This window comes from Danio rerio, chromosome 18, assembly GCF_049306965.1.
Source record: "Danio rerio strain Tuebingen ecotype United States chromosome 18, GRCz12tu, whole genome shotgun sequence".
In the NCBI taxonomy this organism is placed as follows: domain Eukaryota; kingdom Metazoa; phylum Chordata; class Actinopteri; order Cypriniformes; family Danionidae; genus Danio; species Danio rerio.
In genome coordinates, this window is record NC_133193.1 from 45218323 (window position 1) to 45235297 (window position 16975).

Genomic DNA, 16975 nt, shown 5'->3' on the forward strand with positions numbered 1-16975 from the left:
GTGTGTGTGTGTGTGTGTGTGTGTGTTTGTGTGTTTGCGTGTGTGTGTGCGTATGTGTGTATGTATGTATGTATGCGTATGTGTATGTATGTGCACATGTAAATATGTGTGTTTATATGGGTGTATATATGCACTGTAAGTAAATGCCGCGATACATATTTGTTTTTTTTTTGTTATATATATATATATATATATATATATATATATATATATATATATATATATATATATATATATATATATATATATATATATATATATTTATTATTATTATTTTTTTTTAATATATATGCATGTGTATGTCTGTGTATGTATATATGTGTATATAAGTCCCCTTCTATCAATGCTGAATTAATGATTATAGTTGACCTTGCTGGTTATATTATTTGAGTGTTGTTGAGATATTTAAATGAGTCATGTGACAGTAGCTCAAAAGAAACTCTAGACGCAATTGATCACTGCTTCCCTGATGAAGGTAGTTCCTTGCGGAAAACATGTAGTTTTTTTAAGGTTTAGCCATGTGAATAAAGGCTTTTTAAATTTTCCACATTTTCCAAGTGCCTTGGACTGATTTTTGTTGTTGTTTTGATGAATCCCTTACCCAAAGAGCACCGACAAAATATTTAAGCTACCCCTGAGCACTTTTTGTTTGTTTTCGGATATTTATTTTCATATTTAATTTGAAGTAGGTTTTTGACTGATCTTAGAGGTACATACAAATCCTAAACCATTTAGATTTAAACCACTTAGCACTTTACAAATGAATGAATTAATGAATGAATAATTGAATGAATGAATGAATGAATGAATGAATGAATGAATGAATGAATGAATGAATAAATGAATGAATGAATGAATGAATGAATGAATGAATGAAATAATGAATCAATCAATCAATCAATCAATCAATCAATCAATCAATCAATCTTCCAACCAACACACATACCAACCAACCAATCAATCAACCAACCAAATATTATTATATATAAATTAAAATAGCATCATTGACATACAGTTTACTTTAATAGCTGTACAAAGTGTTGGAATAAATGGCAATGATAGGCAGCATTTGTCACTTGTGACTAAACTAAGCCTCATTTGCATAGAAAAGATGTGTGTTTGCACTGAAATGAATGACATTGGCTTTATTCAAACACGACTGGAGCGACGCCAGTATATGCTGTCACTCCTCCAGGTGTTCAATCACATTCTGTGCAGTTATTTACAAGAGTGACAACTGTGTTCAAAATTAAATTAACTCCTAGAAAATTCAGCTAGCGACACCTGTATTTATGCAAAATCAACACCACTGCTACAACAGCGCAGTAATGCTATCCTTATTCAGACACTGACAGACACTGACAGAATCAAATAAGGATACTTATAAAACAAAAATAAAAACACAGAGACAAGACCCATTCAAGACAATATAGGTTCTTGTTGCCAGATATCATAAGCATGAGTCTCAATGCATACACATTATTCATTCATTCATTCATTCATTCATTCATTCATTCATTCATTCATTCATTCATTCATTCATTCATTCATTCATTCCTCACTTTTTTATTTCTCACTTGTTTGTTTGTCTTTATTTTATTATTTTCAACATAATACCAATCATGGTCTTGGTTGTGTACATATAGTAATTAAGTTCTCATGATTTTCTTTTAGTTTTATGTGTGTATACGTGCAATGTCTAACAAATGTGGCTGTACTACAGTGGCCGGGAAGTACAAAACAACATTACAAAGCTCCAGACAAATTTACATTTTGAAAATCATTTTTACCTTTCATCAGACACAATTACATAGGAAAATTTTACCAAGGAAGAAAAAAATTAACAAGACGCAAAACACTTTTACAAGTCCCGAAACAAGTTTACAATTACAGATTTCTTACGGAAAGGGAATATACTACACATCGGGAGTGACGCGGGGGAAAAATGTTGTTTTGCGATGGTGGTAAATTCGTTCTCTGGAGTACATGGCGTAAACAAAGTTTATGTTGACCGAACATGGACAACGCGCAAGGGTTGTTTTGCCCGTTTTGTGGCAAACACATGAGCAGCTTAACACGGGTTTGCTTTACGTGTGGTCGTTGTTTGGAGTTTATAAAGGACATGGACCAGACGGAAACACCAGACATACTGCATCAATGTGTTCAATATTTTAACGAGGGCCACTCGTATGCTGTAATCATGGACATGATGTCAAGTCTACATGGTGTAAACATCTGCATGAGGACTCTTAACAGTAAACTGAATGAAGCCGGTGTTATGGTTTAACTGATGTTCGTGTTAACTGAGGCCCCCTTTTCAGATGTGAACTACTCATGTTTGCAGATTGGCAGATTCGTCACTTTTTCACAGCAACACATGCCCATACCGAAAAAATATTCTTTTTACTTGGTGTCAGTGTAAACATTATTTATTTTAACATTTGTGTGGCAAAACAGTATAAGCCAAAATGAATGTAAAGAAATAATTATAACTGATATGTCATCAGCGAGATTCGAACCCAAGTCAAAAGGTTTTGCAAGAGTATCAATCGACCTATCTAACTGAGCTACTCGGGCCTACAGGTTTGGGTTGGTTTTGATATCTTTATCAGTCAACATATGCCATGCTTTGATTGTTTCTATGTACTTGTGTGTACATGTTTCTACATACTCTCATGCTGATATTTTCTCAAAATAGCTCTAGTATGTTTTATCGCAGTTGGTTAAACCATAATTTTTATAGTTGTACACTCTTGAAAACCTGTCTACAGTCACACATGAGCTGGATATTATTGATATTTTCCAGTGTGTGTGGTACATTCCGGGTTACTCCCGGTGAGTGGAACATTCCACGCCACTTCTGGTGTGTGGTATATTCCCTTTCCGTAAGAAATCTGTAATTGTAAATTTGTTTCGGGACTTGTAAAAGTGTTTTGCATCTTGTAAATTTTTTTCTAAATTGTAAATTTGTTTCTTCCTCGGAAAAATTGTTTTTCCTATGTAATTGTGTCTGATGATAGGTAAATTTATTTATTTTTTTAATGTAAATTTGTCTCGAGCTTTGTAAAAGTGTTTCACACTTTGTTATGTTGTTTTGCACTTCCCGGCCACCGTACTGATCAGGACTGTGTAATCCTGTTCTATTGGACAGAGACATGGTCATGCCCCTATATAACCCAACCTAATACTTATGCTTCGTTCATGTAATCCTTTATTCCCTCTCTATATGTAATCAAGTGTTTGCACATTTTTACGTTACCAAGACAATGAGTGACTTTTCATTTTCAATTGTGCTCGCTGATCTTCATACATCGCTTGATTTCAGCTCCATTTTTACTTGGAACAACTAAACAAATACTTTGGTCTGTTTTACCGACTACAATATCGATGCTGTAAAAGGTACTCCATGAACTTGAAAATAGCCAATCTTCTTGAAAAAGCCGGATGTTTTCAGGGGCTGAACAACACTACTGTGCATATAAATCCGTTCACATAACACACTCTACATAAGCTTTGCATGGCTAAAATAGTTTTAAAACATACATGTCTAAAAGTTATACTTCAGCCGTGGTGTCATCCTTCAGTTGTTTTGAACTGCTTAACGTCATTTCCCTCCAGCATATAAAAATTGCGATATTGTTTCAGGGTTTAGAAACATTTTGATTCTGCATTTTTAAAAGAAGTCCTTTCTGAAACAATCTTTCTGTTCATGCATACAAGGCCACGCTGTTCTTTCAGAAGGAAGTTCAGGTTGATGCAGAGTTTGCGGATGATGTCTCTCTGCACGTGCTTCACGTGTACACGCAAGTGATGTATCTATCTGCTTAAAGAGGCAGCACAGACATTCTAATTTAAATTGACAGACAGTTTGAGATACTTGCCGTAATTGAGTTACTTGTCGGTCCAAGAAAAACATTTAATCGGATGGACATATTTTAGCTTTATGAATTTAAAAATACATATAAATACATTTAGATCATTTACTTTAATCATTACTATTGGAATGTGAAGAGACTTTCAACCCGCACAACAACAAATGTTTCTGAAGACAATCACCTACTGCACCTTTAAGTAATTGATGTAGTTAATAAAGCCTTATTTGTATCACATTTGAATTAGATGTAGCAAAATCAATTAGAGACACCAGTTATGAGCAAATAATGAACAACTTCATTATTTAATACCTTATCTCTATCGACTTATCTAAATATTATTATTAATTATAATATTATCATTATTTATTATTAATATTTCCCCCCTTAAGCTAATTCACTACAAATGTATAATAATTACTTTAGTCATTGTTTATGTAATACAAATTGTTTTGGCAATACTGTACGGTACTATATTTTATTAATTAATCCTATCTTTTTGGATGATTTGTGAACAGGATACGGAAAACAAATCATACTGAAGTGAACATCTGTTCATTCCTGCTAATCCTTTTTTTTTCTGACAAACTTGGCATTTGTCAAGCGCACAGGTAGTCATACTCAAACAGAAAACTGTAGAGTTTGGCACAGCACCCTCTTTCCTGACTCTCAGGTTTCTCATTTTGTGATTAGAAAAGCATGTGCGCTGTGATATTATTAGAAAATGAGACATCAATGCTATCACTATGCATTTTTTATGACCCCTAGTGACATTGGAAATGTCATTTGAAACACCGACCCAACTTTGCTTGGTCAATAATTGAAGCAACTGCGCTTTCGCTCTTTGAATTCAAGGTCACTCATAGGTATTCTCCTGTAAATGAATGACAATGATGAAAGCCTCAGAAATGCTTGACCCTTCAAACTAAAAATGCTGCCCTTTCAAGGTCCAAGGCCAAGCGGGAAGGACGAGCGATCCCAGTGTTTTGTGGGTTTCCGCGGCTCTGTGAGAGTTATTGTTCTATCCGAGTAGCATCTATTAAGTGCGATTCATCACGTAAGTACAGAAGGCCTTTGCTTTTCTCCAAGAGGGAGCAGGCAGGGAAGATGCATGAGTTGCCCTGGAGGTGCAGCCAGGCGCAGATGCAGCTGGGCAGCTTTGATTAAGAGCGTCTTAGCCAAGGGAAGGACATAGGTGAAGCGCTTCACCTGCGCATTCCAGCACCGAGCCTCTCGTGCAGTTAATTATCATCCTGTCTCAGCAGAAAACACAGATCACGAGCTGTTCTTTGGTGCGCTTCGAGAGGACCGGAAGAACAGCTGAACGCATGAGAGCTTGAGTTTGGCAAGGGGTGCTGAAATCATTTTCAGGCTTTTAGGCGCAACCCGCCGAGCCGTTTAACTGCCGAACGTGCGATGCTTTCCACACAATGCCTGCCAAGCTAATGTGGCAAACGTCAGGCACGGGATGAATAAAGATTCCCATCAGCCGTGCTTGTGTTATAGGTGACTAACCTCTCGCTGAACCGCCGCACAACCTTCCGCGAGACCCTGACTCTACGGTTATTTGCAAATGCAGCTGCCCTAAAGCAATTCATCCCGACTCTACCACCTGTGGCATCTCTCGAGACTTTTTTATTTCCTTTCTAGCCTTCAGCCGCACGTCTTTGCTCTTACCTTAACTTCCGGGCATGTGACGCTACTTGCATTTGCAATCTGTGCTAACGAGAGGCGCAAATTCAATTTAGTATGCTAATGCGCTTAGATGCGTGTATGTCTCCGAGGAGCGTTTCTCAACAACAAGGTTATGCAAATGCCTGAGAGCGTACTGAAGGGGACGTTGTGCCCTCACAAAGGACATGCAACATTAGGCAACGTAGGCAAAAACAAGGTTTCAGGGCACTGTAGTCCTTTTAGCCTGGGATCGCGTAGCGGGGTGGCTGACATTGATGTGTACCGGCGGCAGGTGATGAGTGTGTGTCTGTGAAGTATGGAAAAAATGACAGTCGGGTGTTTGGCTCCCTCACTTGGCCCACGGGAATCTGCTATTAAAGAAGCTACGGACCATTTTGGAAGAGGACCATTGATTCGGTTAATTTTATGCTGGAAAATGATTTCCCCAATGGCCAGTTTCACCAGAGTGCATTGTGTGTGAAAAAAAGTGCTCTAAAGCAAAAGATAAAGCACCTCATGCTCTCTGTTTAATGTGGATGTTTGGAATTCATGACAGTTTCGGTTGGCCCTAAAGGGCCCTCGTGCATCGAAAAAAGAAGAGGCGCATAAACTACACATATAAGTCAGACATCTCATTAAATCTGATTCACTTGACATAAAAGCATTAATGTAGACAACTGACCCGCTTGTCAAGCAGCTGAAAAACGGCCACATTTCCTTTCAAGCCTGATCTGCTGGCACATTCATTATTTGTAGCCTTCTGAGATATTGATGGCATTTTTTTTCTAGAGTGTGTTACTGAAATCCATCAAATAATCTCAAAAGTAATGTGTCTTACCAAATGTATCATCCATCCTATCTGTACGCAGACAGTTTTCTAACAATTTTATCTAAAATTGTGAGTACATTTCACCAATAATTACAACAGAATGTTACATATTCCACTGAACATTCAGTTTTCCATCAGGGATGGTGCATGTGATAGAACAGGGGTGTCCAAACTCGTTCCTGGAGGGCCGGTGTCCTAGTTTAGCTCCAACTTCCTTCAACACACCTATCTGGAAGTTTCTAGTACACCTATAAAGAGCTTGATTAGCAGGTTCAGATGTGTTTAATGGAGGTTAGAACTAAAACATGCCGGACATCGGCCCTCCAGGACCAAGATTGGACATCCCTTTGCTAGAAGAAGATGTCCAATCTGAAACCTGAGCAAATATCTAGAACCTGGCCCAAAACCGGGAACCTGTTGCATCAGTAAAACAAACAAAGTGCCACTCTCTCAGCAATGACCATATCCCATTCTGACAAAAACACCAGTAGAAAAGAATATTTGATACTAACTTTCTATGAAAATAGTTCACAATCTTAATTTTGTCCAGTTTTGACTAGTTCTCATTCAGGCGAATTAACGCATGCCATGAATATCTGTCGTATAATGTTGTCTACCTCACTTTAATCAATTCAATTCGTCTGTATTTCTACACTTTTAAAATGTAGATTGTGTCAAAGCCGTTTAACACTGAAGTTCTAGTAAATTGAAATAATGTCAGTTCAGTTTTCAAAGGTTAAGTTCCGTTTAGTTTAGTTCAGTGTGATTTAATTTTCATTGCTGAATTTATTTGTTTACATTTAGTTTTGTTGTACACAACACTCCAACCTACTATTAAGTTTTTAGAATTAAGCATTAAACGTCTGTCCTAACATTTTTTATCCTACCAATCAGTTTATACCATCACTGTTTTTGAATGTTTCTAAGGTTTGGAATAGTGATTGGAGTAGATTAGGGAGATAATGTAACATCACATCACACAATTCCACATTGGAATTTGCACTGTTAGCACAATCTAAATCAAAATGTGCTTTCTAACAAAAATGGTACATTCTGTCTTGGAGATATGACAATCCGACGAGGTAAAACAGAAGACTGGTACATTAAAACTAAAACCCTTGAATTGCCATTCTCTCATATGCTGGCTCAGTCTTGCATACAACTGTGCATATTTACACACAGAGCAATATAGTGCAACAGTATCACTGTGCTCAATAGCAACATCATTCTACCACCCACTCTTTGTGGCTCTATTTGAGACCAGCAAGACATTCGGGCTGAAGTTAATCAGACATTTCCAGCCTTGAAAGCCCATTTCTGTCAAGCACTAAAGTTCGAAAATGACACAGACTGAGACAACTTAAATCTATAAAGTGTAGGTTTCAGCATAAGTCTATGGGTGTTTATTGCCTGTTTAATCATGCACCAGAACATAATCACACTAAGGCCCTGTTTACACTAGTACATTTTAGTTTCAAAACGCATGCTTTTTGCTACGATTATAACTTCCGTCCACTATACCCTGGAGTTTTCAAGCCTTGAAAATGGAGTGTTTTGAAAATGCTGGAGAGGACATTTTGGTTTTAATATGCTGCTGCTTCATGTCAGTGTGGATGGGGGAAAACGGAGGCATAGCTGCAGACACTTGCTTATCTGATTGGAGCTTTTTCTCAATATTGATATGGAAAACAAACTCCCGAGGACATGTCGGGTAAATATTCAAAGGGAACAGTACTTTATAATGTCATTGGCATCACCCTGGCTTCGTGTTTCACAATTTTACGAATAAAATGAAAACACGATATAAGGAACTGTCTATTTTCATTTTGATATTAACAACTTAACAGACAGCAAAAATGGTAAGGCATCCTATATCTACACATTTATATAACCATCTTCAATGTATTCATATTTATAAAAAAATGAAGCCTTTAAGACTGTCCAAGGTGCCCAAACTCAGTCCTGGAGGGCCGGTGACCTGGAGAGTTTAGCTCCAACCCTAATCAAACACACCTGAATCAGCCAATCATGCTCTTACTAGATATACTAAAAGCTTCCTGTCAGGTGTGTTAAAGCAAGTTGAAGCTAAACTCGCAGGACACCGGGCCTCCAGGACCGAGTTTGGACACCCCTGCTATAACATAATTGCCTCCTTTCATTTCATTGAAAAAATTAAACATACCCTGTCTTATTTGCTGAATATAAGTTTTAATAATCAATAATGGCAATCAATAATACAATACGTTTATACAATATAGCAAATAAAGGCAAGCAATCACTCAGTGTGCAGAATCAGATTACGTGGTTACATAAATTATTATATTAACTTATCTTTGTGCTCAGCCAAAAACAAGTTACCTGAAAACAAGTAGCTAATAGATTTTAAAGAGTCATTAGGTAGATAAATTAAATATTACTTTTAACAGCTATAGTGAGATGAAGGTCCAGTGGTAGATCCTTGATAAACTGTCCGACATCCGCTGCTTTCTCCTGGGGAGGTGCCTACAGAGCTCCTGCTGTCTGTCTGGAGCTCAGACGTCTGAATATGCTAACAGCATGTGTAGTCATGTGATGTGCGTTTTCAGGGGTGTAGTGTGGACTGAAAGTTGTTCAGAAACGCTAGATAAAAGGCTAGTATTTACGTGGATCATTTTCATTCTAAAAAGCCGTTTTAAAACTAAAGCGTATTAGTGTAAACAGGGCCTGATGCCGAGTTCAGACTGCATGATTTTAGCCCTGATTTTGACTCACCGACAGGTTTTGAAAAATCGCAGACAAATGCCTGAAATCACAGGCAAACCGGTGGGCGTGCACATGAGTGACAATCACACAGTGGCGTGCTAAATATCTGGAGCTGTCAGCGATTCAAATCATGCCGTGTGAAATGAGTTTTGACTGAAAATAACATCTGCGGTCACCTACAGCCAATGAGAAAGCAGTATTTACTTGTGTGTGTGTGTGTGTGTACCTGCAGGCCTGCTTATTTTCGGTTTATTTGGACCCAAGAAAATGAGGAAAAACTAGTGGAGGTTTGACAGGAGCGCCCTTGTCTGTTTGACGTTTCATACAGAAAGTTAAAAAAGAAAGTTGAGGAGAAATTGCTAATTCCCTTCAAACCCAGGTGGGCAAATATGTACATTTTCTACCCCGTTAAAGGCTTTTTTCATAATGTAGTCAATAACAAAAGATATACTACATGTTTTTGGCAGTGAGACGTAGTTTGGACAAAGTTGTCGGCGATTCTTCCTATTGTAAAGTCATGCAATGTGAAAGCCCCTGTCGCCGATCCATCTTGCAGTGTAAACAAAGCAGTGACAAAACGCTAGCCCAGATAATCATGCAGTGTGAAAACATCTGTGACACGACTACTTTAAAATCATGCAGTCTGAACTCGGCATGAGCAAAATAATTATAATCATAATTATTCATAATCAGCTGAAAAAAGTAAAAACTAATTTCACCTTACCAAATCTGGAATTGTACTATTATGTAACATGTAAGTAAATAAAATGCACGTAATGAGAGTGTTTAAAATAGAGTGACCTACATTTTTGTTTATAATCGCCCTGTCTGCCAACTGAAGCTGTGCAATAATGTTTATCTTCCAAAGCATTAGCAAAAAAAAAAAAAAAAAAAAAAAAGGTAAAATAATGTCTCTGTTTAATTTATTTGCAAAGAGACTTCATGTCATGGTATTGATTTATCAATTTGGCTCACCTAGAGAGGCGTTTGGCATCCAGCCTGGCTCTGCTGTGCAGGTGAAGGGTTTTTTTGTGAGAGGAGCTTTAAGTGTGTGTGCCTGCGAAGTGTGTGTAATAGCTCACCATCTGTTTTGAGAGTCAGGGGCGTCGGCGGGCTCAGGACCCTAGCGTTGGTCACAGTGTTCTTCACTTGGCACACGTAGCTGCCCACGTCTGAGGGCTGCACCTTGGAGATATACAGATTTCCCGTTTCCTGCGAGATGAATCGCCGGCTGTCCTCTGCCACGAATGAGGGGAGCTCATTGAACACCCAGCTGTAGATGATCTCTGTTGGGGGCAGAAGGAGAGCAAGCAGATGAGCTACAAGAGCAGCGCACGTGTCCCGAAGGAGAGGCCTGTCTAAATCTGCATTGTAGTACACTGACCTTGTCAGAGCCAGGGCTCATAGAGAGGGAGTATGGGAGCTGATGTTTTGGTGATAGGGATTAATTCAGGGCTCTCTGCTATAGGGTTCAGGGTCAGTTATAGGAATGCATAGATCTGTTTGCATGTTGATTCTCAACTGCAGTAGAATGAGAACATTAACCCTATATACAGTACAAAGCAGATCCCACCAAATAAAGCAGAAACCTTGCAGTAATTTATGTCCTAAACAGCAGTGCTGTTGTATTCAGCTCTAAGTTCAGGCAAGACCAGACTCAGACTGGTCCAAAACCGTATTTTTATGAGAATTGGCCTTGATTTAAACTCAAACTTAAATGAGTTGGTTTCAACTAGTAATAAAAACAACACAGGTTCATTGTAGATTCATACCAAGGTCTACATTACTGGGAACGGTAAAATAGATACCCAGAGGTACGTCTGCTTGCTGTTTTTGTTTTCACAAATTCACCAGAGGCTGCTCTGCACACTTTTGGATGATCTCAATTTACTCTTAAACGTGCCATTTGCATGTTCTCTTCTCGAGTAAATCCCCCAGAGGCTGCAATATGCATTTTAGCTGACCAGCTTGCTGATGACTGACCAACTGACTCACCCACACGCTTCCCTAAACCCAACCGATAGTGCTTTCAAAACCAGTTTAGAAAAGAAATGAAAAGCCATCACAGCCATTTTTACAGATTTCACGACGCTTTCAGCCTGTTACTTATTATTATTATTTTTTACATGGTTTCTGGAACTGTTTTTTGCCAGACTCGAACCCTGTTGTCGTGATCCACATCCCAAGTCCATTAGTGTATGTGGTGAGCTACTGGGCAAACTAGTAGCACTGGAAAAGCCATCCATATGGAGGTAAGCAGTAAGTGGTCAGCTGGTATCGTAAAAACGACCAAAAGTTGTTGGTGCGTCATGCCACCCCATTGCATAACTGTAACAGATGTCAAGGTACTTGTTATATTGATTTTGTTCTACATTTACATTCACATTCAGTCACTTAGCACACTTTTGACCAAAGCCTTGATCTTAATTCAAACTCGAATGAGTTGGTTTCAACTAGTAATGGTGTGAAGATACAAGATGTGCAGCACCTGAAACTACGGATGCTGGAAGCCTGTGCTGGCATTTCTCCTGCGGTGTTGCTATCAGTGTGTGAAGAGTGGAAGAAGAGGGTTGCATTGACAATCCAACAAAAGGGGCAGCACATTGAACACATTTTAGAAGAGGTCAGAAACTTGTCAATAACTCATGAAGGAATAAAGTTACGTTAAAACCAAGCACACCATTGTTTTTCTTGTGAAATTCCTAACAAGTTTGATGTGTCAAATGACCCTCTTCCAATTGAAAAAAAACAAAAGTTGGATCCAAGATGGCTGACTTCAAAATGGCAACCATGGTCACCACGCATCTTAAAAAGTTTGCCCCCTCGGATATACTAATGTGCCACAAACAGGACGCTAATATCACCAACCATTCCCATTTTATAAGGAATATCCATATAAATGGCCCACCCTGTAGATTCAAAAAATGAATCTATGCCCACCGACAATGATTTTTCACTACTCTTTACACCACTAAGTGTAATGTCATGGAATGCTAATAAATAAAGTGTAACTAGATGTGGTTTTAAATTCTGATATGAGACTTTATATCAGCTACAGCGAAAACTAATATTGTGTTTTTAAACGAGCATTTAATATTCACATAAGTGAACTCATCAATTATATTGGTATGACAATAAATAGAGGATGATTAAAAAAGCATGGTTACCATGATCTTTTATTAGTATTATTAAAACCGCAATAATGGATGTCCTTTTTAAGAAGCACCATGTCGTTTCACAGACTGTAAAACATGCTTTTCTGTTCCATTATATTACATCATCTGACCGCAAGGCACCACCCAAAATGCCAGCATAACCAATCACGATATTAAAAATTATAGTTCTGAAGTTAGTAAGAAAAAAGAGAAAGAAAGTCAAGACACGCAATCATTGCGTTTTCGTGATCAATCATTACTGTCACTTCAGAGTACCCGGGCACATTTCTTATTCTGCGCAGATATGCAGAGGAATGAAGTATTCTTTATCATGTCACATTGAGCTAGAAACCAAATGACAAAAGACAAGCTGCCAACAGAACGAAATTACGTGTGTTTTTCTGTAACTCTGAAGCAGTCATATTATGCCGTATAAATCCAGGAGATACGAGAGAGCGGATTACCTCTGTGATCTCACGCTGTTTGCCTTATGTCTGCTATATTATACCCACACTGACTTCTCACAAAAGAAAAGAAAGAGAGAAAGACACAAACTTCCTCATCGTCCTAATGAATTTCCCCAAGACCAATTTATTCACCAAATAATTAAAGTATGAATTTCATAGACCATTGATTTTCTTTTGCATAGTAAACACAGGTGCCGCGCTCCCGTTGATTAATCGCTGAAGGATTGGCACTCTTTAAAGAGATTTCAGTTCAATTTTTCATACACAAGGGCTAATGTCACCTGAGTAAACAATGAATATTTATCTCGTAAATATAATTCAAAAGGACTCTCATGAAAGGCATCCTCATAAAGCGTCAAACGATATAAATCATAATATTTCGAGCTAATGGCCTTAGCGCCTGAGGCTTCTGATACTGTTTTTTTGAGCTCATTGCACAAAGAGTTATGACTGTCAGAGGCCGGGGAAAGATGAAGTTATTGTCCAAGAGTCAGTGTACTGGAATGGAATGAAAGTTTATGACAATAATCAGAATAGTTCAGCAGAGTTCTATTTCTAAAGGATGTAGTATGCTATGGGTATTGTTTGCTAATATGGATTGTTTAAAAAATGCATATTCTTTACCAAGATGGATACTTTTTAAGTTAGTTGTACGTTTTCAAAGAAAACACATAAACACTAGGGGTGCAACGGTGCAAACTATTCACGTTTCGTTATGCATCAAAGGTTAAGGGTCGCATTTTTGATACGGTACGATATGTGCTATGTTGAAATCAAACGCCAACATCTCGCTCTCCCTTGTGAAGCTAATATGGAAAACAATTAGAATTGAAATTCCGCTAGGCCTGGCTCCATATCTGAACACATTTATATTGACCCCAATGTTAAAATGGCCAGCTTTACAGCAGAAAAAAAAATGTTTACAGCCTGGTACAAAAACGATTGTGGTGTATCTAGCTAATATTACCCTTCATAACAACTTTGTGGGGGGTGAATTATTGTAAAACTCATCCGTTTTGTTTATATTAAGTCTGTATAATTAAGGGCGGGGCCACTTGAGTGACAGTTAGGGAAACCTAAACAAACTGAATGGATGAATGAATGAATGAATGAATATATGAATAAATGAATAAATGAATGAATGAATGAATTAATGAATGAATTAATGAATGAATAAATGAATGAATGAATGAATGAATGAATGAATGAATGAATGAATGAATGAATGAATGAATGAATGAATGAATGAATTAATGCATATTCTGACCACGGATCAAAGGCGTACGAATCTGTGGGAGGACACTGGGATGATTGGATTTTTTTTTTTTTTTTACCAAGAACTGTTGCACCCCTAGTAAACACATGACACTAGTTCAGCTTACATGGACTCAAATAATCAGTTTGCAATAAGACTAGAAGATCGTTCTGATCTGGTCATGAACTGAGTTGAACTGAGCATTCCCTTCATCCCTCTATTCCCTTTTGCACATGAATATTTGAGAGCCAACAAGAGTCAGAATTATTGGTGTAATTTATGTCCAAAAAATCATTAGAGTATTAAGTATCTCCCATGAAGACACTTTGTACATTTTCAATCAAACATATTCATTCATTAACTTCCCTTTGGCACACCAACAACCTTCTTGCTGTGAGGAGACAGTGCTAACCACTGAGCAACCATGTCTCCCTATTTTACATATATTAAACCTTATTTTTTATTAGTACAATGCAACCATCAGATTCCAAAAAATCAAATAGTTGCATCTCAGCCTAAAATGGTCCTTTCATAACAAACTATACATCATTATAAATGTCACAATGATTGAGATGACCAATCAGCTTAATATAGAAGTAGGTTACTATTCACAGAATTAGAGCACACACAATGAATTTTAACTCTAAATGAGTGAGTCACTTTGATTTGGCCAAACATTTCATTTCTTTAAAACATTAAAGACAAAAAGAATGTCATAAACACAATTTCCAAACATACAGGGAACTGCCAGAAGAACATGAAAGCGTCATTACATTGAACAAAGATAAAAGCATACTGTCACTTGTATTTTTAGTGTACCGCATTCATCAAGGTCAGCCGCCAACAACGCCTCCTCTGCACTTCAAGCGGCGAAGCCACAGTGATCATATTGAGAGTAATATCCTGTTTACATCTCAGTGATCTCGAATTATTTTCAATTACTTTCAGTTTTAAAGTCATCTAGCCATATTAATGTGGATGAAACCTCCTACGAGCAATTCAGGCAAATGAAAGACAAATTAACCTCAATGTCGTCCTACGAGTCCCAAAATAAATCCCCGGCAGTTCTCGCCATTCCACGCATATCAAATCTGAAGAACTGTTAATCCTCCAAGCACATATTAATCCTTTCAGCTCATAACCGAATGATGCTCTTAGAGATCTTAATGTGCTAATAATGCTAACAACACTTAGCAGAGTGCCAAAGTATGCTAATAAACCAGAAAGTGTAGTAACTCAAATATATAATGTCTGATCTGCCACTGATATTTAATAAGAGCCCATATGAATGCAAATATTCATGTATATTTATAGTATCACCTAATGGCAAAAGGAAGTGACATGCTAAGGTAAAACTTTGAACTACCACTATTAGCTTCCGGCTTATTACCAGTAAATTATTAAGATATCATCTGTTTATTAGTACTTATAAAGTATGATATTATTCTACATCCATAATCCTAAACAATACCTAAACACAACTACCTAACTAATCATTAATAAGCAGCAATTTAGTAGTTTATTGAGCTAAATGTTTAGTTAATGTTTAGTTATAGGGTAAATTTTAACATCCATGAGATGCAGATTCAGAGTTCCACATGAGGTGGTTATTAATTAGCAAATTATATTAATATTGCAAAAGTAAACATTAGGTGAGCAGGTTATATTGAAATCCTGTGTCCTAACAACACGCTACACGACAAGATTTGCAGTAATAACTAATTAGGCTATTTGCACCAGACAAAACACGACATACATTTAAATACAGTCATTCAGAGGCACAGAATAGTGCACTTACTGCACTTCAACGAAATTGCAAGGTTTATAATTTATTTATTGCATATTAAACCTCTTTGACATTATAATGATGTGCAGAGACTTAGAGGAAGAGCTGAGTGAAAATGTGTTTTGATCCAGGAGTGCAATTCCTAGTTCAACCACTGGGTGTCAAGCTTACATACGCCACCTTTAACCTATATATCCCGTATTTCAGACCCATCTCCTGCCACCCTCCCGTTTTGTTTCTATCTCTCGGAAAACTCCTGTAACTTCTGTAACTTCTGACCCCCCCCATGGTCCTCAGTTTTTTAGTAAGCACCCATTGTGGCTAACTTTGCAGCAATCCAATCGCAGCAGCTGCCTGAAACCCGTTCTACAGTACAGTTACTAACACCACAGTACAGTTACTAGTCTGGTTTACTACAGTGTTATTGTTACACCTCCCCCCACAAACATATCACCCACAAATTTTGCCAATTATGTTTTATAATATTATATTTGTCCATGTACATTAAATAAATTAATTAATACTGAAGCCAAATCTGGAGGTAATTCAATAAAATAACTTGAATGAATAGGCAAATGTTATGGAAAAACATTATTATTATTATTATTATTATTATTATTATTATTATTATTATATAAAAAAAAGAGTACCATGTTCGCATTGGTTTCCTCAAGGTGCTCTGGTTTCCCCCACAGTTCAAAGACGTGCTATAGGTGAATTAAATAAACTAAATTTGCCGTAGTGTATTTGTGTGAATGCTAAAAGGACAGCCGCTGCATAAAACATATGCTGGAATAGTTGGTGGTTCATTCCACTATGGTGACCCTGTAAGAATAAAGGGACTAAGCCGAAGGAAAATGAATGAATGAATGAATGAATGAATGAATGAATGTTGGGTGACTAAAATACTATTTTAATGCATATATCTGTTTAATAAATCAGTTTTGTTTAAACACATCAACATAAATTACCTATATTTATTTATGGTAAAGGTTATTCATGGAACTAATAGAGTATTTATTTAAAAATGAAGTCAATTACAAAAAAATATAAAATAAATGTTCAGAATAAGCAGTTGCTATTTCTAAATTATTAGTCCTGCCGTGTGTTGATCTCATCAGATTGGTAAAGCTCAGTGTCACTCTAAAGGTTTGCAGCTTTAAGCCTGATGGGAAATCAGTATTGGCATTTAAAG

The 16975-nt window shown here is 37.3% G+C and overlaps 1 protein-coding gene across 12 annotated transcripts in view; it reads right to left on the reverse strand.

The window, feature by feature from the left end:
- The window catches only part of cntn5 (contactin 5), a 444462-nt gene that overhangs the window by 143021 nt on the left and 284466 nt on the right, over nt 1–16975 (reverse strand). For all 12 annotated transcript variants that reach the window (XR_012393602.1, XM_073928913.1, XM_073928910.1 and 9 more), the window contains 1 exon segment: nt 10200–10403. Coding sequence is in view for 11 of the 12 variants with exons in the window: in XM_073928913.1 (XP_073785014.1) it covers nt 10200–10403 (204 nt within the window). In the remaining variant the exon portion in view is untranslated.